At 33.2% G+C, this 26,382-nt stretch overlaps 1 protein-coding gene across 1 annotated transcript in view; it reads right to left on the minus strand.

Annotated features, from left to right (window-relative positions):
• LOC143240199 (mitochondrial disaggregase-like) overlaps nt 1-26,382 on the minus strand; it is a 53,989-nt gene that overhangs the window by 17,673 nt on the left and 9,934 nt on the right. Inside the window, exons 4-8 of the mRNA XM_076482269.1 lie at nt 16,348-16,451; nt 7,948-8,076; nt 4,593-4,690; nt 3,926-4,040; nt 2,847-2,924 (exon numbers count right to left, since the gene is read on the minus strand). Of these exons, the coding sequence (XP_076338384.1) occupies nt 2,847-2,924; nt 3,926-4,040; nt 4,593-4,690; nt 7,948-8,076; nt 16,348-16,451 (524 nt within the window). The remainder of the gene's footprint in view (nt 1-2,846; nt 2,925-3,925; nt 4,041-4,592; nt 4,691-7,947; nt 8,077-16,347; nt 16,452-26,382) is intronic.

Genomic DNA, 26,382 nt, shown 5'->3' on the forward strand with positions numbered 1-26,382 from the left:
TTCAAACAGGCCTCCTTTTTTATTTATTTTAAAGACTGATCTTATTACTGTTGTTTGGAGCAACATTTTGTCAGAACAAATCAATGTTGGGCTACCTGCTGTGTCCATTATAGGGAATTAAGCCACAGATTTCAGTATTGCAAGTCCATAAATATACCAATGTCCCCTAAAAGGGGACTGAAAAGCCAACAGAATAAATGAAGGTGTGGGAAAAAGCAAACCTAAATTTTCAAAAATGTCCAGAATTGCCTTCTATTTCAGTGTAAAAGTCTTGGAGGAAAACCACCAAACCAAATATATGTCCCCATTTCAATTTGAATAAAATCACTGGCAGTCTCAGCAAAGTGACTTCCTTTCCCCATCGTTGTGCAATGCTAGATATCAGAGGCAGGATAAGACAACCCTATTTGGTGGATATAATACTCTAGGAATTTGTATGAAAAAATGGCTTGTCAATTTTTTTTTTGTAATGAAAATTAACTAAGTAACATGAAAAATGTTCAAAGTATCTCTGAATAATTATAGCACTAAGAAACCCATTACTGATACTCTGTAAAGAAAAAGTGGTAATATTATGTCAATAAGATGGTTATATACAATACCATGATATACAGTGCATTAGTGTAGGTGGAGAGTGTCATGAGACAAATATTGCCACAGGCAATTAAGCTGCATATAAAATACAAGAGCAAATAATAGTCTTCTTAACATGTTAGGCAAACTAATGAAAAAAAACATCTCTAAATGGCTAGTACACATCCTAGAATGTAATAATATTCAATACTCAAAACACCAGCAGGAAACTAAAATAAACAACAGACCATCTCGTTAGACTGACTGTATCTGTGTTTCAGGATTTCACCCTAAGCACACAACAATAACCATGTTTCTAGACACCAAACAAGCCTTGAATCTGTCTGACATGACACCTTAAGGTTTAAACTATTTAAATATGAAATACCCACTCCTCCAATTAAGTAGTTAACTAGTTTTCTTTCCAATAGAACTGTCAAAGTTAAAATTAATAACTCCATATCCAAACCATTCTGACTAAAAGCAGGAGTTCCACAAGGTTCAGTTCTCAGCCCACTACTGTATTAGTAAATGATGCACCATTCCTTGAGTCTAGCTTACAGTTTTGTCTCCCAATATGCAGATGGTACTACAGTGAGGAGCACATCACATAACCCACTGCTTACATCAGCCAAGGCCCATGAAATGCTTAACATCATTATTTACTGGTGCAACAAGTGGGGAGTAGTTTTCAACCTCATTAAGATACAAGCCATATCCTTCCACAGAAGCACAGGAAAACAAAAAACTCAGAAACATTAAGCATTCAATTTACATTTCCAACAAAAGGCCAAATTCCAAGGAATAACTCTCAACTCATCAATGAACTGGAAGATGCACTTCAACAACACCCTTAAAAACACCAGTAAAGATTAGCATACTTACGTCTAATTGGAGGTGTTAATAAGGGTTGTGAAAGCTTTTATATCTCAAAAATTTTAAAATCATTTATTAGTCCATTATATGAGTACGGTTTCCTGCTGCTTACAATGTGTCTTACATGATATATAAGATACACCAGCAACAGAACACAGCTAACAAAACAGTATTCAGATAAACAATTTACACCCTCCACAAATAGGTCAAGCAATCTCACAAACATACCATTAATTAAGAAAAACCTCCAGTTACAAGTATCCACACCAGCTACATGACAAACTCGTATATCACTGCTAAACTATACAGTCACAATTCAGCATACAATAACAAAGTATCTAAAAATATATTCCAATAATTCCTTTCAGCCACATATATAGGACCAGATCACTTAGTTTATTCAATCTCTGAACAACAAAAGCAGATTTTTCTCCAAGTTTACCATTTCCCCTTCATGAAGTTATTCTTGGACAGTGGATCATCCATCCCAACTCCCTGAAAAGGCCTTCAATCCAGGTTACTCTGATAGACTCATTCTGATTTTACATCAACTTTACCAAATTATTTTTTAGCAATCAAACTTTGTCAAATAACATTTCAATCACACAGACTACATCTCTCTTCTCCACTCCTCATTGAATGGTGTCACCACCACATGGATAAGCAACTACACATGCTTCCAGCACAGGTTCCACATGAAACTCTTGCCACAGCTCTCTTCATGGCCTGACTGGCAGTTTCTGGCCAACATCTTTCAATGTCTTACTCAGTATTCATGAAAGCAGTTAATGAGTACAACAAAGATATGCCATGAAGCTTCTTCCACCTCGTTTGGCTCATACCTTTTAATCGTGCAGGGTGAAAAAAAGGAGTTTCAGAGAATCAAGAATTGTCTTTCAGACTCTAAACTTTCTTTGAGGTCTTAACTACTTTAAACTTAAAATTCTGTCACAGACTAAATTGGAAAAAATCAGTACAATGTGCAAAAGAAGAAAATTTAGCAATTGAATAAAAGCTGGAATGTGGATGGAAGTACATTTTGTAATGAGTTAAATAGGCCTTAGGATATTTCATCCTTCATTAGTAACCCTACATAAAGACAATTCAAAAATAAAGCTGATCTTTTCTTATGAGGGGGATAGAATATTTCCAAATAATTCAGCAACACGTGGTAAACTGGTTACAAATATAAGTTACAATTTCTTTCCCAGCAAAATTTGATAAGTTTAATAAAGAGCAAAAAATATCATTCTAATCAAACCAGAAATAGAAATAATGACTAGCATTACTTAAATATCTGTATAAATACAACTTCATGAGCAAGTAAATGAAAATGCAGAAGAATAACTTGCTATTTTTAAGTTTTATAAATTAACAATATCATTATTTTTTTATACCAACTCCAGAAGATCCCAGAAATAACAAAACAAGAGGTCGGTCTTCGTTGTACCAGCCATTTTCTTTTCTTCTTATTGCTTAAAAAAAAGTACATGTTAATCAATATTAACTTTTACAGATAATTCAAAACAAAGTATAATGTTCAGCAAAAAAGTACAAAATTTGTTATAATGTTGTTCTGTCCTTTGTAAATGGTTTGCACATTATTAATTCATTCTTACAGTTTATTTTCATTCCTACCAGTACAAAGAGAAATACATCATCATTTAAAAAAATAATATTATGTTTTAGTCTTTAGAGCTAATAATAAGCTACATATCTACTCATCTATAATTTAGAAAGGTTCTCTTCCAAACATCTGCTTACAACACTATAAGGCTAGAAAGTCACTTCAATGCACACTACTCAGAAACTCCATGGCTCTGTGCCTTATCAAGGTTCACAATAAAATAAAAACAAAAAACAACTAACTAAATTTGAAATAAACTTTATGGTAACAATATTAGCTTAACATAATTTGACCATTGCGTAACTCTTTACTACACGATGGTTAACAATAAACAAAATAAACTACATAATACATAGTGTAACAGCACTGGTGTAATGTTATTTTGAGATACAATTTAACCACTGCATAGCTCTAAACTACATGATGGTTAACAATAAAACAAACTAAACTACATAATACATTGTGTAACAGTGCTGGTGTAATGTTATTTTAAGATACAATTTGAACATTGCATAGCTCTTTACTACATTGTGGTTAACAATAAAACTTATTAAACTTTATACAAACTGCCATGTGAAAGCATAAGAATTGAAAATAAAACAAGTTCCTAAAAATGCTTTTCTACTGTTAAAACAAGAACCTGAAGGACATGGAGAAACATTCACCCATCAATTTATTATTACTGTGAAAAACACTCATACAAATAGCCACACAAAAGTATAGATGGAACAGAAAGACAAAAACAGACTCCAAAGGGCCAAATAAAAAAATGAAGTGAAACCAATTTCTATATACTTTTATTTATATTCAACTTACCAACCTACAAGATCTAGTTTTTTCTACACATACCTGAAGCCACTATAGCAAGGGCACCATCTTGACCCACAATATGTTTCTTAATTCTTGCTTCAAGAGGAAACCGGCGCCGTTCTTCTGCTTCTTTTCTTCTCTGTTTCTCCAGAAACTGTAACATTAAGGTAGCAAGAGAAAAATAATATCACAGAATATATTTAAAAAAGAACTAGCATTATTTCACTTTATAACAATTAGTTTACAAAGAAACTTATTTATGGTATATATTTAAGCATTACAAGTTATTTACAATGTAGATTACATGGAATTTACTTAATGCATTATATACATGTTGTCTGCAGTGTAATATACACATTTAAAGTAATGCATCTTGTATACTACAGTGTAGTATACATGTGATTTACCTGTTTTGTGCTGGGCGCATGTAATTTGTAGGAACGAAGCTGTGAATTTCAGCTGTACAACAATATATGCAGTAACTATGAGATGTTTTGATGTATCCTCTCAACAACTGGCAAGAGTTTGTTAAAGGTTTAAGTAATACATCATGTACAGCATCATGTACATGTGATTTAAGTAATATATCATATACAGTGTGATGCAGATGTGGTTTAAGTAATATATCATATATGATGTAATGTACATGTGATTTAAGTAGTGTACATATAATTCTAATAATATATTTTATACAAGACTAACTTACCTGGGACTTAAAGCTATTTATCAGGTTTTTCATTTCAACATCTTTTGCATAGTCCTCAGGTAGATGTCCATTTTCATTTTTTTGACAAGGATTGGCATCTGTATTAACAGAAAATTTACATGGTTATTCAAATATCTATTAGACATTTTTTGAGGTGGAGGTGGTGGGTTTGGCATTTTATGGTGCAAAGCAACTGGGCTATCTCTGCTAAACATACAGTAAAAAGTGAAATTTAAAGTAAAAGTATTAAAATATGTAAAATAAAATGAAGTAAAACAAAACAAAGTTAAATTGTTGAATTAAAAACTTAAACAGCATGAAATCCAAACTGCATATCTAGTGTACAGCAGTAAGAGAGCAGTTACAAAAACACTCATTTTAAAGGACTTTCTGTAGCATAAATTTAATGATCATAACTTGCCAGGATGACTAACTTTCTAATCCTGGTTTCAAGTTATTTGATGTTACAGCCATTTTCTAATTTCATATCAAACTAATTGTAAGTCAAAAAGGAATCATGCAGGGAACAGGCACAGCAGTGATAGTACCAGAGCAGACAGATTTAAATGCAGTGTTGGCAAGCTCATTCCCACAAATACCAACATGGCCTATTATCCAAAAGAACTGGATAGAAGTAAATGTTACACAAAAATGGGTCAGTTGGTTTTGAATATCAGCAAAAGTAGAGTGAGACTGATGTGAAACAATTCCAGGGCTTACAAAGAGACAAATGAATTGGTATAACTAGTACAGTTTGGATACTACATAGCTTCTATGTGATCCAGAGCAAGAAAAATGGTGTACAATTTGGCAGTGAACACAGAAACTACAGAGAGGATTCTGTATCAACAACCAAATCACGACAAACAATGGAAGAGCCCACAGAGTCATTGGACTTCAAACATTCTGTATAAATGGGAATGGAAGGATGATTTGAAAGATGTTTGGCAAATAGAAGGTGACACTTCAATCAGGAGTATCTGCCTTCTTCAGATAACTCAATGGAAGGTCACATATGGGGATAGTAATTAGCCATGGTGGGATGGACTGATCTGTGGATACAGCTATGTCATCCAAAGATAAATACAATTCATCCAACTGCACCTGGATACGAAGGCTAAAAGGAACAATGGCAGACTGTCTATTATGAAAAAGTGTGGCCCACTGAAGAAGGAAAACACAACCACATTTGGGATGCTGTGGTTAAGATCAAAGTTTTGAAGCATACATTAAAGATAGTTGCAAATTACAAAGGTATAGAGGAGGTTCATGGGACTCCATGTACAAACTCTGAACTGGAGAAGTGTGGAAGGCCCAGTGCAGGGCCGAAGCCCCTGATGGTGATCAGGGTCCAACATTTTCAAGGCTGAAGTCCTGGCAGAGCCATAGACTAGAGACCCATAGTCTAGTTTTGATCGAATAAGAGCATGATAGATTTCCAGCATGGAACATTGATTCGTCCCCCAAGAGGTGGAAAAGAGGACATGGAGGATGTTCAGTGCCCTTGTATACTTGACATGTAGCTGTTTCATGTGTGGAATAAAGGTCAGCTTATGGTCAAATATAAGCCTCAAGAACATTGGCTCAGGGACCACAGGAAGCACAACTTCACCAATACAGAGTTCAGGATCAGAGTGAATACCCTGTTGACAGTAAAAGTGCATGCAAACAGTTTTAGAGAGAGAAAGGTTGAAACCGTTTGTTGTGGTCTACTTCAGTAAATGATTGAGGGCAGTCTATTGCTGCTGCTCAATATATCTCATATTTCACAACTGACATGAGATGTAGAAATCGTCGACAAAGAGACCGTTTGCAATTGTAGGGAGTAGTTGTTCACTGATGCCATTTATGTTTATAATGAAAAGGGTGACACTCAAGACACAGCCCTAAGGGACTCCAAGTTCCTGTGGGGAAAAGTGGGAAAATGTCAAATCAACACACACCTGGAATCACCGATTCTTTAAAAAATGTTTAATAAAATCAGTAAATTGCCTTGCAACCCATATGAGTGGAGGTCTTGCAAGACACCATACCTCCACGCTGTATCATAAGCTTTTTCATGTCAAAAATTACAGAAAAACAATGCTTCAACACTCTTCTACCGACATGTCCCAAAACATCTAACTTTAACACTCTTCTACTGACATGTTCTAAATCATCTAATTTCAGCTCTCTTCTTGGAATGTTCTAAAACATCTATCTTCAACACTCTTCTACTGATATGTTCTAAAACATCTATCTTCAACACTCTTCTACTGATATGTTCTAAAACATCTATCTTCAACACTCTTCTACTAATATGTTTTAAAACACCTAACTTCAACACTCCTCTACACTCTTTATTCAAAAGAACTACTATAACTTCAACAGTATTCTACACTCTTGATACTGGTAGGTCATATATTTGGTAGTCAAAAACTTTGTGATAATTAGATTTGCAAGTCCTAAAATTTTTCCAGTTGAAGTAGGAAACCCACATTACGTATGACCTTTATTCTACCCAACTCTTGTATAGTCCAGAGTTTTGTACCTCAAGAAACTAGCATGTTCTACATCAGGCTCAAATAACAATTCTTATATATATGGCTTTTCAAAGTCTTTTATCTCAAAAGCCAGCATAATTACAAAAGTTTCATCTAAGTAAAATCTCCATCTTCCCAAGCTTATTACACAACCTTTTACCTTGAACACAAAATTTCACATATTTCTACAGAAACCCTTCAATATCAGATATTTCTAAAAAAAAACCTCTATAGTTTTACATGTTTTAACTTGAATAAACCCATGCATGTTCAAACCATCACTAAACCACAGTTCAATCAGCTGAGCACTTCAGAGTCAAAATGGCAACAAAAATGCAATCTTAAAATTCCTTTAACTTTTAAGTTTTTTTATTGTGTATATTAACCCTGAAAAAGCCACAAAGGTGAAATGTAGGTTAAAAAACAATACATAATTCAATAAACCCTTAACTGCTAACATAATAGAATCTACACTTTTGTGTATATATTACCTTCATTAAAAAACCAAAAAACAACAATCTTATAACATAATGTTTATGAAAAGATCTCTACATTTGAAAACAAAACCTTCATTTCTTAGTGTCTGAACATCACTTTATAAATATTATAAACTTGCATGTTGCAGTTTTGATTCATTCATAAAACAATTTATATATTTTAAGTAATATATGTAGCAATTTCATGTTTCTCATTATTTGTTAACTTATTTTTCACTTACATTCTGAGTTTTTTACAACTTCAAATCATTACTCTTATTACACATGCATAGACAGGTAATTTAGTACATATTAAATTGTAGCTTCTTGTGTTCTACATATTTTCTGTTAACTTACCATGCTTTAATAAAATCTCTACAATCTTTTTGTCATCAGCAAGAACAGCATAGTGTAAAGCTGTACAACCCCGGAAAGACACTCTGCTTTCAAGATTGTGCGAAAACTCATCTTCCCGTACAACCAAAACTAACACAAAAACATTAAAAAACAATTTAAAATAAATATTTACCTTAATACTCTAAAGTAAACATATAAAATAACACAAATTAACACTTCTATTATATCACATTCAGCATCATTTATAGGGAACAGTTTATATTACAGAAACAGCTATGGAACTACTGACATTCATCATTTCTTCTACCCTCACTAGTTATTTAAAATGCCATTCCCAGCAAAAATGGATTTATGTCACAAATAAAATATCTTAGAGCCCAGTCTTAGGACCTTTGTTCTTTTTTATGTACATCAATGAAACAGATGAAGGAATGTCAATAAATTACTTAACATTTCTGAAGATACTGAAGACTTGGTTACTTTTAGTTGTGATGAAGATGCTACTGATTTATAAAAGGATTTAAATCATTTAGTGAGTTGAGCAATTAAAAAAGGAAGGCTAACATAAATATTGTTTATAATGTATATAGGGGCTAATTATAGAGAGAGGTAGATCAGAAGAGCTAGTTAATAAGTGCAAGGGGTTGATAAAGTCACTTAAAGACAAATCTCATAATTTAATTTTGTCAAGGATACTGTCAAGAATTAGATATGGGGACAAAGTTGTAAGCAGGTCAATAGGGCTACAGGCTAGGCTTAATTAGTATGTAAGGATGAGAAGATTGGCTCGTTAGACTTATGGGATGAGTTCAGTAAAAGAAGTCAGCTTTTTTAAAATGGTTGGTTTACATTTAAAAAAGGTAGGGAATGCTTGTTAGCTAAGGTTATTAACTTAGTTGTAAGGGAAGTTTTAAACTAAGACTAGATAGAAGTGAAGACCAGGAAAACTAAATGAAAAAGAATTATAAGCAGAGAAAAGTTTAGCACAGGAAATGAGTACAAGAGTAGTTATAAATATAGGCTTAAATGTTACTATAGTGATGCTGGAAGTATAAAAAATAAAACAGATAACTTTAGAGCATTGGTAAAATGGAAGATTTTGATATAGTGGGAATAACTGAAACATGGTTAAACATAAATGATTTTTATGATGGAAGTTCTTTTTGAAATACAAGGTTACAGACTATTTAACATTTGAAATATAAGGTTACAGGCTATTTAACATTTGAAATACAAGGTTACAGGCTATTTAACTGGGATAGAATAAAGTGACAAACTTTACAATATGATTAATATTTCATCTGTTACTGAATTCATAATTATGGATAATTTTAATTTCAAGCATATAAATTAGGAAATGCCAGAGTCAAACAATGAGGGCAAAAGGTTTTTAGAAACTGTTCAGGATGGTTTTCTTTCCCAATTAGTTGAGAAACCCACTATAAACAATACTATTTTAGTTAATAAAAAATATGTAAATGGTTGAAATTAGGTAACATCAGTGTGCAAGTGATCATAAGTTTGATGTTTCACTGCATACAGAGATAAGAAATAATATTCTGGTTACAAATTTCAAAAAAGCAAATTTTGAAGGGATGTGACAACAATTATCTTTTGTGAATCGGGTAGCTGTGTTATTTAGAGATACTGTGAAACATTTTTAAATATTTAAGGTAAACATTCTTTACAGAAAGAAAAGGGTAGATGCAAGTAAAAAAATCCAGTTTAGCTCACAAAGAGTATGAGAGATAAACAGAAAAGCATAACAAATGTAAGAAACTGACAGGTATTATAGAAGATCAAGATGGTTGGTCAAAGAGGAAATTAGGACATCAAAAAAATATGTACAAGAAAAGGTTGGCTGAAAATAAAAAATTAACAATAAGAATTTGTTTAAATACATTAAGGGTAAACAAAATATTGAAACTAAGGTGGGACCCTTAAGGAATGAAAAAGAAAGGCTAGTACCTGAACATTATAAGATGGCTGGGTTATTAAATTTTACTAGCAGAACTTTAAGCAGTATTCTACAAAGTTTAGAATTTTACCAGATAGTCAATATAGTTTCACTAAGGTAAAAATCTTCCTTTACATATATTGTATGAAAAAGTTATTGCTTATACATATGAAGGAAAGGGTGTAAATTTAGTGTATCTTGATTTTCAAGAAACATTTTATAAAATGATATATAAAGGCTTGTCAAAAAACACTATCTTTACAGGTAAGGGAGATAAACAAACTGGAAGGAAAAGTCACTTGATGGAAGAAAGCAAAAGGCTATTAGAAACAGAGTTCAGCAAAACTGGATTAATACCACAAGTGGGATATCTCAGGGCCCAATCTTAACCTTTTTAATTTACATGAATGGTTAATAAATTACTTAAATTTACAGATGATATTAAGGTCTTGGGTGTTGCTACCTATCATGAGGATGTTACTGATTTACAAAAAAATTAGACCATTTAGTGAGCTCAGCAAATAAATGGAAAGTGAGTGTTAATTATAATAAATGCAAGATAACATATGTGGATTATAATACTTTGAATTATAAGTGCAATTTGGATGTGAATAACCTTAACAGTGTTGTGAAGGAAAGATATCAGTCTCTAAAGCCATCCAATTACTATGCTGTTGCTAGTAGTATAGCAAATAGGATTTTAAGTTGTGTCTACTGAAAGACTAAATACATTTCTGAAGAAGTTATAATTTCATTGTACAGGTCACTGGTTAGAACACACTTGGAATATTTTGTTCAGTATTGGACTCCTTACCTTAGAAAAAGATATTGAATTGTTAAAAAAGGGTTCAGAGAAGGGTTACTAGAATGGTGCCTTGGATAGAAGGGTAGTCATACAAGGAAAGGCTTTAATTTCTCAAACTGTTTTCTTTGGAAAAAGAATTTAAGGGAATCTCACTGAGGTATTTAAGAGAATTATCTGCATTAGCTATCCCTAATTCAGCAGTTTAAGACTAGAGGTAAAGTAGCTAGTCATCACCACCCACTGCCAACTCTTGGGCTACTCTTTTACCAACGAATAGTGGTGTTGACGATCACTCCCTCATAGCTGAAAAGACGAGCATATTTGGTGTGACACATTTAAACTTGCAACTCTCAGATTCAAAGTCAAGCACCTTAGCCACCGGGCCATGCCAGGCTGGCTGTAAATTACTATTCAATAAAATAGTTACTAACAGTACTGACAATAATTTTATTCCACTATAAACCTTGGAATTAGATGAAATGTAAAACAGCAACACACTGCCTGTAATCAACCATACTATCACTAGACAACTGATAATTAATACTTCACTCTAAAGAGCATACCACAGTTTGAAGGCCCATAGTTTCAAAACAAAACAAAAGCTGTTATCAATTTTATGAAGCCAGTGGTGAAAAACCATCATTTTCAGTCTTCACTCTCTCCTGTCCCTAACATCTTGACGTTTTACTTAACAAACAGTAATTTTCTTATTGTATTACTTATATGTTCAATAGTTAAATTACAGATCATTACCTAAAGAGGATGTGTTTAATTTTAATCACTAGTGCAACATCAAATGTTTGTACACAGATTTGCAGTGTAAAAATAGTGCCATATTTTTGAGCACCCTTCATACGAGGTCTGTTCAAAAAATACGCGGACTGTTTGAATTGCGCAGGTCCAGTTGGTTCCAGTGGAATCCGCTTAGTGTCGCTAGGTTCGCACAGATCAGCTGATTACGACGCCATTTCCCGATTGCAGATATCTTCATTTGTGTATTAGCTACACAGTTTTAAGTAAAGTGCGATTTTTTCATTTGGCGGATTTCAGAATGAATGACCTGAAAAAGCAACGACTTGCTGTGAAATTTTGTGTTAAACTTGGAAAATCTGTGACTGAAACTTTTGCTATGCTTAACACGGCTTATGGTGATGTTGCTATGAAGCGTACGGCATGTTTCAAGTAACATGAACGTTTTAAGGATGGTCGACAGTCCATTGAAGATGATGAGCGTTTTGGACGTCCTTCCACGTCAACTGACGACCCACACGTCGACAAAATCAACACCCTGGTGCAGTCAATTCGACGTCTGACTGTTAGGGAGCTTGCTGAAGAGTTTGGGATATCAGTTGGATCTTGTTACGAGATTTTGACCGAAAAATTGAAGATGCACCGAGTTGCTGCGAAATTTGTGCCTCAGAACTTGTGCGTTTTTGGCCAAACACTCGATCACTGTTCTTCCCCACCCCCCTACTCACCTGACCTTGCTCCTTGCGATGTTTTCATGTTCCCCAAACTCAAAAGACCCTTGAAAGGAAGAAGGTTTGAGACGATTCCCAAGATTAAGGCAAATGCAATGAAGGAGCTGGAGGACATTACAAAAGAAGCGTACCAGGACTGTTTCAACAAGTGGAAACACCGTTGAGATAAGTGTGTGCGTTGGGGAGGAGAGTACCTTGAAGGGGTCCCAGACCTGTAACTTCTAAATAAAGTACATTTTGTTTTATGATGTCAGTCCGCGTATTTTTTGAACAGCCCTCGTATGCTGTATCATTAATTACTGTCAGTGCAACATTCTATATCTCAAAACATTTTTAACCCTATTTAGATGTGTTCATGCATTTTGCACAACACTGTAACAATCATGTTACCACAGAAATACATAATTTAATTTTGAATGTACTTAACATATCTTTACATAATTTGGGGAGCTTTTAGTAAACATTATAAATGTGCTGTATTAAAAAAATCAGAATATTTATTAAGGTATTTATACTAATGATTTGTCACTGAATTTTATTTAGCTGGATTTTTTACTTCACAGTTTTCATATTTCATTTGCATAGCCTCCTAGATGAATAACAAGTTTTTTCTTTGAAACTTTATATCTAATGTGTTTTTGTCTACCCTATCACTGTATTTAAATTCAGTCAATTTCACCAACCATGTAGCAACCACAAAACAAAAATTACAAAATACGAATTATCTTTTTTTTCAATGAATGACAGCTCACTTTGACATTTACATGTTATTTATTTTTTGAACCAAAGCTAACATACTTTTCATTTAGTTTTATTTTTTAAAGCTCTATCTAGATCTACAGTAACACTTATTTATTAAGCTTTGTGTTAACACCAGATCCAGTTACCAGCACGTCTGTATTAAACTATGCACACCAAATCTAGTTACCAGTGTGTCTGTATTAAACTACACACACCAAATCTAGTTACCAGCATGTCTGTATTAAACTACACACACCAAATCTAGTTACCAGCATGTCTGTATTAAACTACACACACCAAATCTAGTTACCAGCATGTCTGTATTAAACTACACACACCAGATCCAGTTACCAGCATGTCTGTATTAAACTACACACACCAAATCTAGTTACCAGCATGTCTGTATTAAACTACGCACACCAAATCTAGTTACCAGCATGTCTGTATTAAACTACACACACCAAATCTAGTTACCAGCATGTCTGTATTAAACTACACACACCAAATCTAGTTACCAGCGCTTCTGTATTAAACTATACACACCAAATCTAGTTATCAGAATGTCTGTATAAAACTACACACACCAGATCCAGTTACCAGCACGTCTGTATTAAACTACACACACCAGATCCAGTTACCAGCACATCTGTATTAAACTACACACACCAAATCTAGTTACCAGCATGTCTGTATTAAACTACACACACCAGATCTAGTTACCAGCATGTCTGTATTAAACTACACACACCAGATCCAGTTACCAGCGCTTCTGTATTAAACTATACACACCAAATCTAGTTATCAGAATGTCTGTATAAAACTAAACACACCAGATCCAGTTACCAGCACGTCTGTATTAAACTACACACACCAGATCCAGTTACCAGCACATCTGTATTAAACTAGGCACACCAAATCTAGTTACCAGCACATCTGTATTAAACTATGCACACCAAATCTAGTTACCAGCACATCTGTATTAAACTATGCACACCAAATCTAGTTACCAGCACATCTGTATTAAACTATGCACACCAAATCTAGTTACCAGCACGTCTGTATTAAACTACACACACCAAATCTAGTTACCAGCACGTCTGTATTAAACTACACACCAGATCCAGTTACCAGCTCTTCTGTATTAAACTATACACACCAAATCTAGTTATCAGAATGTCTGTATAAAACTACACACACCAGATCCAGTTACCAGCATGTCTGTATTAAACTACACACACCAGATCCAGTTACCAGCACATCTGTATTAAACTACACACACCAAATCTAGTTACCAGCATGTCTGTATTAAACTATACACACCAAATCTAGTTACCAGCATGTCTGTATTAAACTACACACACCAGATCCAGTTACCAGCGCTTCTGTATTAAACTATACACACCAAATCTAGTTATCAGAATGTCTGTATAAAACTACACACACCAGATCCAGTTACCAGCGCTTCTGTATTAAACTACACACACCAGATCCAGTTACCAGCACATCTGTATTAAACTACACACATCAGATCCAGTTACCAGCACTTCTGTATTAAACTATACAACCTCTCTCAAGTTTGATGTATACAATCATTCATCACAAACAATTTCTTTAATTTCATTTAAAATTTTCTATGTATTCTAATAAGTTCATATTTTTTACATTTTAGTTATTTTTATAAGAATAAATAAAAACCAGACATTTAATAACTACAACTAAATTCTTTGTTTACCTTTTTTAAGCTCTTTTAACTTTTACAAGTTTACATCAAACATTAAGCCTAACTCTCAATAATAATAGTGTGGCCTCAGAAATTCTCTTTTTAAATTCAAGTATGCAAGTTAAAATAAGAAGTAGAGATATGTATATAAAATAGAATGTGGTAAAACTGATAATTTACCTGGCTTTCTAAGGAAGTTAAAAATGTTTTAATAATCTCTACACCGAATGAAGCAGACCTCTAACAGTAAACAAACAAAAAAAATGTAACCAAAATGTTGAAATCATCTTACTGGAAGAGCTTGAAGGCCAATAGCTGTCTGTAAACTGAAAGTTACATTTTTTTTCCCCAAATTGAAAATGTATTTCCTGTAGATACTTATCTATTCCTACATAACTTTTCTTATTCATTGCACAATTTTTTTTACTACCATCTACTCTTTGTGGTAAATATGACACAGCTATGATGTTGCCTGCAAGTGAGTATGTGATAAACCACCAGTAATATGAGTGCAAGACACCCTCATGATGCACCTGGCTTCCTCTGTACTATAGAACCTAATCTTTATTTTACGATGAGACAAAAAAAAATTGCAACAGAAGTGGAAAAGAAGAGAGGTTTAAGAAAATTATGACCTCCACAATGATTAATTTATCCCACCCTTATACAACAGCTAAAATCTCATGTTGAACTGGTGGAAAGACTAGTGCAAAATTTACTTAGGTAAGCAACCTTTGGAAAAAATCCAAAGAGATCCCACAAAATGTGACATCTCATTGTAGAAGAATACACTTTTGGGAGACCACACCACATCTGAACCATAAGAAAGACAGAGGAAGTAAATCTGATGATAATGAGAACCAAACCCAGGATCCTAAAATCAGCTCTATGTTTAACAACAAATGAACGTAATAGCATAATGCTGGAATAACTAATACATAGTGAAATTGACTGTTCCAAAAAGACCAACTAAGATTAGTTGGCTGTTGGAATAATTGAAAATAGTAATAATCATAAAGTGTAATTTTGATTAGTTGATTATTTGTAATATTACTTGACTTAATCAATCAATTAATATGATAGTAATCAATGTAATAACTACTTCAGATAATTTTATTGATGAAATCGCCTATTACATACATCTATGAATATCATCTTCAACCTGTCTAGATCATCAGACCTTGCTCAGCTACACCATATTCACATATAACTCATATCATAAAATCTCCTACAGCTTATCTAACGTATCTACACAAGTATGTTAAATCATCTTCTAATGACACTGTCAGAAAATATATCTCATAGCTTCCCTATCATTTCTTATCTTGAAGATGTTTCAGCAGTTATAAAGAGTGAAGCCTCACACAAAAATGGTATGCCAAATGATGATTTAACAAACAAAATATACTTTAGTTAGAGAATGTGGCAAAGGTGTATTTAATGCTAGTTTTTTACTGTGCTAGGATATTGTATCTACACTGGAATAACATAAATATATTGTTTGATATGAATAAAGGACATTTTAACTATCATGACATGACACATGGAGTAAACCAAATCTGTATCAGAAAAACTGTTTAGAAAGAATAACTTTTATATATCGAATATAAATTGATTTATATGGTCAAGTTTTCATAAGTGTTCAAACATTACACTTTGGTTAAAACTAACTTGTAAAGAACCAGCTGATACAAACCTTCCATGAAATGTACTTGCTTCTCCTTTGCTGTTCGATAAACACTAGAAAATTCATCTCCAATATTTGGATCTGCTCCACCATCAAGCAGTACCTGTACAGTTCTGAAAAAAAAGGTTTTTTGTTTTGTTTTTATTGCAGGTAAATAAATGAGATTGGATAAATAAAAATACTATTTTGGCTCCCACAAAACACATCATAAGAAATGCAATATACACTGTGGTTTGATTTGGTTTCTTTTGAATTTAGAAGAAAGCTCCACAAGGGCTACCTGTGCTAGCTGTCCCTAATTTAGCAGTGAAAGACTAGAAGAAAGGTAGCTAATCATCACCACATACTGCCAACCATTGGGCTAGTCTTTTACCAACAAATAGAAGAACTAAACGTCACATTATAATACCCCACAGCTGAAATTATGAGCATGTTTGGAGTGATATGAACTTAGAACCATGACCCTCCAGACTGAGTAGACATTGTAAAACTTAATAAGAATGACTACTTACAAGAAAATATTTATTTGGTCTCCTTTATACTAACAAAGTTCATAAAGCAGAATACTAGCAATAATAGTTTTGTTTGAGGTAAATAGTTCTTTTCATTACAACTTTTTAAATTCTGAATTAGTTACAGTCTACTGTGCTACTTGATATTAAAATAATAATTATGATACAGTGGTACCTCAGTTCTCAAAAGACTCCCTTCATGAACAATTCGGTTTTCGAACATATTGTTTGAGAAAAAAATTTCTCGGTTGTCGAACATAAACTCAGTTCCTGACCCAAGCTGTCGTAGCCCGAACCCCCAAAATAACCTGACTGATGACCCAAATGACCCTTCAACCATTTTTGGCCCACGCCAGGCTTGCCCAAAACATTTTATCCCAACCTGTCGCTCAGTCCACACCTCTGCTAAAATCTGCTGTGAATGTTCTCGTTTTTCTTTTTGTTTTTCCAAATATTCTGATTAAATAAGCCACCATGGGGTAAAGAAGGATAATAAAGGCAGCAAACCAAAATAAAAAGTTGTTAGAGACACAATAGAGGTGAAAATAGATCTCACAGCAAAGTATGAGCGTGGTTTTCGCGTGTCTGACCTTGCTACACAGTTTGGTATGACGAAGTCTACAGTCTGCACCATACTGAAAAATAAAGAGGTCATCAAAGGAGCTGATGTTGCAAAAAGAGTGACAGTGCTTATGAAACAAAGATCACAAACAATGGAAGAGGTAGAAAAACTGTTATTGATTTGGGTAAATGAAAAACAGCTAGCTGGTGATAGCATTTCTGAGACCATCATTTGTGAGAAAGCAAAGCAGTTGCATGCTGACCTCCTGAAAAACACCCCTGGAACAAGTGCTGATACAAGTGATGCCTTTAAGGATAGTAGGGGATGGTTTGAAAAATTTAGGAAGAGAAATAGCATACATAGTATGGTGAGACATGGGGAAGGTGCCATTTCTAACAATGACACTGCTGATAAATTTGTTAGGGAATTTAAGGAGTATGTAAAAGCTGAGGGTTTTATTCCCCAACAAGTGTTCAACTGCGATGAGACAAGCCTCTTTTGGAAGAAAATGCCAAAGAGGACCTACATCACCAAGGAGGAGAAGTCACTGATAGGACACAAGCTAATGAAGGACAGGCAAACTCTATTGTTATGTAGTAATGCAAGTGGGGACTTAAAACATAAGCCTTTGCTTGTGTACCATTCTGAGAACCCGAGGGTTTTTAAGAAAAATAATGTCCTGAAAAGTAAACTAAATATTATGGGGAAGGCTAATAGTAAAGCATGGGTAACCAGGCAATTTTTTATGGAGTGGGTCCATGAAATGTTTGCCCCAAGTGTAAAGAATTACCTCACAGAAAAACAGTTGCCACTCAAGGCCCTTCTTGTGATGGACAATGCAACTGCTCACCCACCAGACTTGGAGAATGGGTTGGTGGAGGAGTACAGTTTTATTACGGTGAAGCTCATGCCCCCTAACATGACTCCTCTCATTCAGCCCATGGACCAGCAGGTCGAATTGAACTTTAAGAGATTCTACACCAAAGCACTGTTTAAAAGGTGCTTTGAAGTGATCTCTGATACATCTCTGAATTAACCCTCAGATAGTTCTGGAAAAATGACTTTAATATCCTCTGTTGCTTGAAGAAGTGTCTTTGAGGACCATGAACTCAGCCTGGAAGAAATTGTGGCCAGACTCAGTAGCAGATAGAGACTTTGAAGGCTTTGAGGCTGAGCCTGTTGTTGAGGATACTGGCTTACTAGGCAAGTGTATGAGCTTGAATGTGAGTGGTGATGATGTGGAGGAGTTGATGGAAGACCACAACACTGAGCTCACCATGGAAGAACTCCAAGACCTTCAGAAGGAGCAGCAACAGAAGGCAACTAAGAAAGTGTCTTCAGATGAGAAGGAGGGAAGGGAGGATGTTCCTAGTTCACTAATCAAGGAAATGTGTGTAAAATGGGTAGAGTTACAATGTTTTGTGGAAAAATTTCACCCTGACAAAGCTGTAGCAAACTGCAGCATAAAACTTTTTAATGACAATGCCATGTCTTACTTTAGAAACATTTTAAAATACGGGGAGAAACAAACCTCACTAGACATATTTTTAGTGAGAAATAAGTCCAGTGAGTCTCAAGCAAGTTGTAGCAGTGCAAAGAGACAGAAAAGAGAAAAAACCCCAGAAGGAGAGTTACCTGATGTTTTTATGGAAGGTGACTCCCCTTCCAAACAAAAATAACCCTCCTACTCTCCACGTTCGTCACCACTTTTCACTTACGCCATCAGCTCTTCTCAGCACAAGTGCAATTAAATTTTTCTTTATTGTTTTTTTATTGTGTTTATAGTTTTTGTGGTTGACTTTATACATGTAAGTATTATTATACAAGTATAAATAAGCAATACTTTTACTTAAATGCTTCATAATGTGTAATATTTTGAGGTCTGTAACGGATTAATTTAATATACAGTATTTCTTTTGAGAAAAATTGATTCAATTTTCTGGAACAGGTTAAGTTTGAGAACCGAGGTGCCACTGTATATGAAAACAGTAATACTGGGACTAACAGGTGCATGTAACAGGATATTTATATTAAACATTTCAATATCACATTTATCAAGCTAATGCAATGACATTCCTAAATAAAATATTGATATATCTAGCCAATATTAACAGTGAATAACACTCTACAATTCTAATATTTAGAAATTGTATGTTCCTTTAAAGGAATTAATTATTAATGTAATGGATCATTTTGTACACAGTTCATGTATGTTAAATTTATTCTTCCACTAATGTGATAGCAGTTCCTCCACTAACTCAATTTGAAAAAATATATGCATTCTGCTTTATTTAACAAATTACCTTTAAACAAAAGAATGTACACTAAGAATTGTCACAACTATGTTAATTTATAAAAACATTTAGCTCAAAATCCCACAAATAAATCTTCAGTTATAAATCCCATTGCAAGATTACACAAATATAATTTTTTAATAAACAATGGAACAACATTATTTAAAATCAAAATAGAGAAAATAATCTATTACTAAAAATACACATTTGAATTGGATATAATAAAATAATTTTGAATATGAAGATTAGTCACATAATAGCCATATCAAATAAAAAGTAATAGTTAAACAGCAAACATTTTTCTCAATACATGAAACTGCATAGACAAGTTGGAATTGTAAGAGAGATTAATAAATATGCTGATACACACACACATGAATAAATCTAAAAGTATTATCAGAATTATTCTTTAAAACAGTTATAACTTTCTTACACTGATATATATATCACGTGACTACTCTCCACCAATAGTAGTGAGCCACCTATATTGTTGCAACTATCCCTATTCAATCCTCACTTTTGAGAATTGAAAAACACCAAAAACACCAGCAATGATGAGTAAGGGTGCAAGATGTGAAATACAATTCAATATGGTCTTTACCTCTTTGGCCTTCCCAAAGGCAGAGGGGCAGTGTAGGCACACAAATTTCAAATGAAGATAAAAGCAACCACCCAGAATGAACAAGTACGCTCATATTAGTAGAGTGTCACACTACTTCTGAAACAAGTATACTTTTCAGCCAAAAAGTAGTCCGAAATAGGTGAAAAAAAAGTACTTTCACAAGAGTAATATGTTCTGAGAGGTGCAATCCATAGTAACGTATAGACAGAATTAGCTACATATGTTCCCAACCTCAACCAGACAGAAAAGGTTCTGTAATTTATTCCCAACATTAGGAAGAGAAAGAAGAAAAAAAATTACAGGAACATCAACACTGTGGCTAGGTACGTGAACCATGTTACATGTACCCATCAACTCTCAGGAACATCAACACTGTGGTTAAGGCATGTGAGCCATGTTATATGTACCCATCAATTCTCAGGAACATCAACACTGTGGTTAAGGCATGTGAGCCATGTTATATGCACCCATTAACTCAAACAGTAAGTAAACAGATTGCCATACACCAAGCAACTGGCATTATAAAAAGAAAGGGTACTTTCATTCAAGACCAGAAATAATCACAAAACAACCACAGTAGCAAGAAGTACTACAAGCCAAACCCAGCATTAACGAGTCATAGCACTGCCTCAACTAAACCATAAGGATAGGGTAATATCTGTAACTGGTATTACTAAGGTATGTGAACCATGTTATATGTACCCATCAACTCTTAACAGTAAGTAAACAGATTGCTATACACCATGTAACTGGCATTATAAAGAGAAAGGTACTTTCATTTAAAACTAGAAATAATCACAGAATAACCACAGGAGCAAGAAGTACTACAAACCAAACCCAGCATTAATGAGTCATAGCATTGCCTCAACTAAACCATAAAGATAGGGTAATATCTGTAAATGGTATTATGAGAAAAATTATAACTCATCTACTGTAAGTGAAGGAAAGAGATATCCTGAATTACAAGAAGAGTATAGAACATTCACTCTACCATAGGAACAGTGTTCATACATCATGCTACCAGTATGACAAGGCAAGTGAAATCTTCCAAACTCAACTTATAGGCAGGAAAAGAACCTCCTGCAATTGGAATTAACAAGATTAAAAGCCTCTATTGCACACAACCATAGAAACAGGGAGGTGTCATTCCAAACTCAGCATTACAAGAAGGATTCTGCACAGGCCAGACTCATTCTAACCAAAACCCCAGCAATTTGGAACTGGGAAGTCCTGAGGAAAAATTATGTGTATGTGTATTGCACATACATAAATAACTTTTAAATTATTGATTACATTAATTGTTAATAGGCAATTGAATCAGCACTATAAAACAATAATGAATTAAATACTGTATTACCATTATCAGTCCAGATTATCAACATATTTTCACAGCAGATAATTTCTGTGGCAATAACACCTAAATGCATTGGAGATATCCCATCTATCACACAGATTCCAAATACTATGTTAATTTGATCAGCAGTTATGGATAATCAAATAAATGTGCAAACTACAGTCATGTATGATAAAATGTGCAACTGTTTAAAGTAGATATTGTAATTTATTTATTAAGTTGTGGTATATATGGCCATAAATACAAAGGACAAACAATTCTTCCTAATTAAAGATTAATTACACAGACTACAAAGTAATAAGGGTTTTTCTCATTCAATTGAAAAATAATTTTTATGAACATTCATTTAATAATATAAAAATTACTCTATTTGGAAAATATTTACAACAGAAATTCATAAACAGAAGAATATCTCATTCTGAAAGGAAGAACTTTTTACCTTTACTGATTAAATCAAAAGTTTCAAAATAAAACTGCTAAAGTTATAAGTAAAGATTTCTATACCAGAAATTTGTCTCAAATAAATATTTGTAACAATATACAAAACAAAATAAGGAAAAAAATAAAAACATTAAAAAAACGGATTGATTTTGAAAGTTCTTGTAAAAATTTAGATTGTGCTCTTCACATATCTTTTAATTGGTGATACTTGTAATAAAAAGTATTTAATTAATAAATAAAACTTAAATATTTTTCAAAGTATCTGTTAAACACTGCATTCAAAAATATCCATGTTAAAAACTTAATTATAGATCCAATTAAAATTAGAATAAAATGGAATTGTATACCTATGCTCCTTTCAGTAAAGGAAAAAAGACAGAAATCTTGTATAATAACTGATTTTAAACAAAGTTCAGGATGCTCTGTATTCACTTTACCCGATCCATAAATGTATTCAGAAAGACATGTCTTCCCATAAAATTGTTTCAACATATAGTTAGTTTTAAATATAACAAACATATAGGACAAATTTAACTATAAAAATTGAATTGAAAAATTTAATCAAACATAAGCTGACAATTTACTTTATAACTGTAATAACTAACAGTTTTTTAAAGATATCTTTCATAATCACATAGTTACAAGAAACTTAAGTTGTCAAAGATAAAGTATTATAATGAACATTAAAGAAAAGAACTAAATACAGAATTTTAAAACAGACAAAAATGTGAAATCTTAAAAAGACTAAGATAAAAATATTGTTAATTATATTCTTAAAATAAGTAAATCCTATTATCCACCATGTTTCTTCTATAAATAGGAATTATATTTTATTAATTGCACAAATGATTAAGAATCATACATTTATCTCATCATAAATTAGGTATTTCTTTCATTGTAATAATTATAACATTTAATGGATAACTTTTAAAGAATAAATTGAAAGATAATGACTATAAAAACAAGCAATCAAAGAAACATACTATTTTTTTAATATATACAAAAATATTTTAGAAACCAAATTATAGATTATAGAAAGAACCTTATAAAAAGGGCATTAGTTACTTTGATTTTTAAATAGATGGAAAGACTATTAAATTCAAGTAGCTGAGTTTCTCTCAGCATTTCTATGTTATACTTCAATAAATCTTCAAGAGAAAAGGAAGAGGTTGGGAGTAAGAACTATACAAGAACTTTTAATATAGCATTTAGTTCTGTTTAATATCTTATGAACTATACAAGAACTTTTAATATAGCATTTAGTTCTGTTTAATATCTTATGAACTATACAAGAACTTTTAATATAGCATTTAGTTCTGTTTAACATCTTATGAGCTATACAAGAACTTTTAATATAGCATTTAGTTCTGTTTAACATCTTATGAACTATACAAGAACTTTTAATATAGCATTTAGTTCTGTTTAACATCTTATGAAATATACAAGAACTTTTAATATAGCATTTAGTTCTGTTTAACATCTTATGAAATATACAAGAACTTTTAACATAGCATTTAGTTCTGTTTAACATCTTATGAAATATACAAGAACTTTTAACATAGCATTTATTCTGTTTAACATCTTATGAAATATACAAGAACTTTTAATATAGCATTTAGTTCTGTTTAATATCTTATGAACTATACAAGAACTTTTAATATAGCATTTAGTTCTGTTTAACATCTTATGAACTATACAAGAACTTTTAATATAGCATTTAGTTCTGTTTAACATCTTATGAACTATACAAGAACTTTTAATATAGCATTTAGTTCTGTTTAACATCTTATGAAATATACAAGAACTTTTAATATAGCATTTAGTTCTGTTTAACATCTTATGAAATATACAAGAACTTTTAACATAGCATTTATTCTGTTTAACATCTTATGAAATATACAAGAACTTTTAACATAGCATTTATTCTGTTTAACATCTTATGAAATATACAAGAACTTTTAATATAGCATTTAGTTCTGTTTAATATCTTATGAACTATACAAGAACTTTTAATATAGCATTTAGTTCTGTTTAATATCTTATGAACTATACAAGAACTTTTAATATAGCATTTAGTTCTGTTTAATATCTTATGAACTATACAAGAACTTTTAATATAGCATTTAGTTCTGTTTAACATCTTATGAACTACACAAGAACTTTTAATATAGCATTTAGTTCTATTTAACATCTTATGAAATATACAACAACTTTTAATATAGCATTTAGTTCTGTTTAATATCTTATGAGCTATACAAGAACTTCTAAGATAGTGTTTAGTTCTGTTTAATACCTTATAGTTCTGTTTAATATATTTTCTTAAGAGTGGAGAAGAAGAATTAGTAGAAACATTAGAGCTGTTTCATTTCTACTTTAAGATATTTAAGGGTAAATGCCTTCCTACAACAGGCTATAGAAAGTGAAGGGCAGTAGAAGCTGAGATGTTGTGAGTGTAAGGACTATGCTTCACACATTTACATAATTTTTCAAGATAGCTGCTGAGATTAACATCAGTGTTTGAATTTAGTCTCAAAGATGGGGTATCCCCAATGCATTTGGGTACTATTATTACAGACATTATCTGCTATGACACTAAGTTGACAATTTGGACCAATTATGGTAATGTGATTATATATATACATATACATGCACAAACATGCATGCCATTAGTGGTCTTGCAATAATACTCCTCTTTACAGTGAGTTATAGTGGAATAAGTAAACAGTGTATGTTTGAGACAAAGAGCACCTGATCAGACAACACCCATCTCTGTGTAGGATCCCAATATCAGTGGTTACAACTAGCATTGATAAAAAGAAAAGGTAGTATTTAACACAGTTAAAGGTACACTGATGTGTGTAGAAGTGTTCCAGAAGGGAGATGATATCCACCAGAGGATGATAAAGCCAAATCATGCATATAATGGATGATGAAGATATTGGTAGTAGCCCAAATTGATTATCATCTCCATTTGAGGGTGAATGTGTGTTTCCTTATAGTAAAGCCATATTGGGCTATCTGCTGAGCCCATCGAGGGAAACAAACCCCTGATTTTAGCATTGTAAATCTGTAGACTTACCAATGTACTAGCAGGGGGCCAATTGAGGGTGAAAACAAAAAACCAAAGATATGGTTATATAATTATCATGATATCAACAAACATTGTGAAGAGAGTAACCTTCCACAAGTAAGGCTGAACATGCCAGCCTAACAAGCTGATAAACTCAAATGGTTAGCATGATATAGAATAAAACAAATGTGCAAAACAGAAGAGCTCCATGGAATAAAGATTGAAAATTTGAACCATGAAAGGAGTTGAGGTTTGCCATAAGAAGATGGTCAATATCAGAATGGGAGTACTGGTGTAAGATGAAAGTTAAGGTTATGAATGTGAAAGCCAACTAGCCTTCAAGGGCAGCATAGGTCTGATGTAGGAAGGACTGGTTGGGATATAGTATGACATAAAAGGCATGGTAAACAAAGTTAGTAACATGAAACACAAAAATATCTAATCAACAACTTCCAGAAGAAAGGAGAAGATGGAAACAGGTCTCGAGGGAGAAATGGTAGATGGAACATGAGGACAAAGCTTCAAAGGGAGGATAAGAAAAGCATAATGGATGACAATGTGATTCCAATCAGCCAAATAAAAGAAGCATGGAGGGCACATGACCCAAAAGGAGCTTAAAAAGGAAGAAAATAACAGTGGAAAACAAAACCTGGCTAAACAGAAGGTATTTGACAAGGCCACTAAATAGCTAGATACAGTCAAAGTGGACAAGCAGTTGTCAAACAACCAGGTGAAGAATACGTACAGATGAAAAATGGAAAGGTGGAAAGGGCATAAATCATGTCCCAGAGACCAAAGATGCAAGATATACCATCACCTGTGGAAAGTGAGTATGGAAGGTCTAATGGATTGGGAAAGGACAGATGCTATACATGTAGTCAGTCCCTGGGCTGAGACAATGAACCTGACAAAATCTATGTGTGAAGACAGAATATGGTGTCAATGAACAATGTCTGACTAAGGTCAACAAAATAAAGACCAAGATAGAGGGAAAGGTAAGGGAGATGGTACAACTAAAGGTTGAAGCAATTGGAAAAAATGTTTGCATTGACAGAATATGACCACTCCCAGAGTAAGTGGGTGAGGAACTGGAGACTACAGAGAAGTAAACTGGTGTACAAATGGACGGTACAGGCATATATGAGGTGTTCCCAGATGAGAACACACCCACCTAAAGACCTGTGGATTA

The sequence above is a fragment of the Tachypleus tridentatus genome, chromosome 13 (genome assembly GCF_004210375.1).
Source record: "Tachypleus tridentatus isolate NWPU-2018 chromosome 13, ASM421037v1, whole genome shotgun sequence".
NCBI lineage: Eukaryota > Metazoa > Arthropoda > Merostomata > Xiphosura > Limulidae > Tachypleus > Tachypleus tridentatus.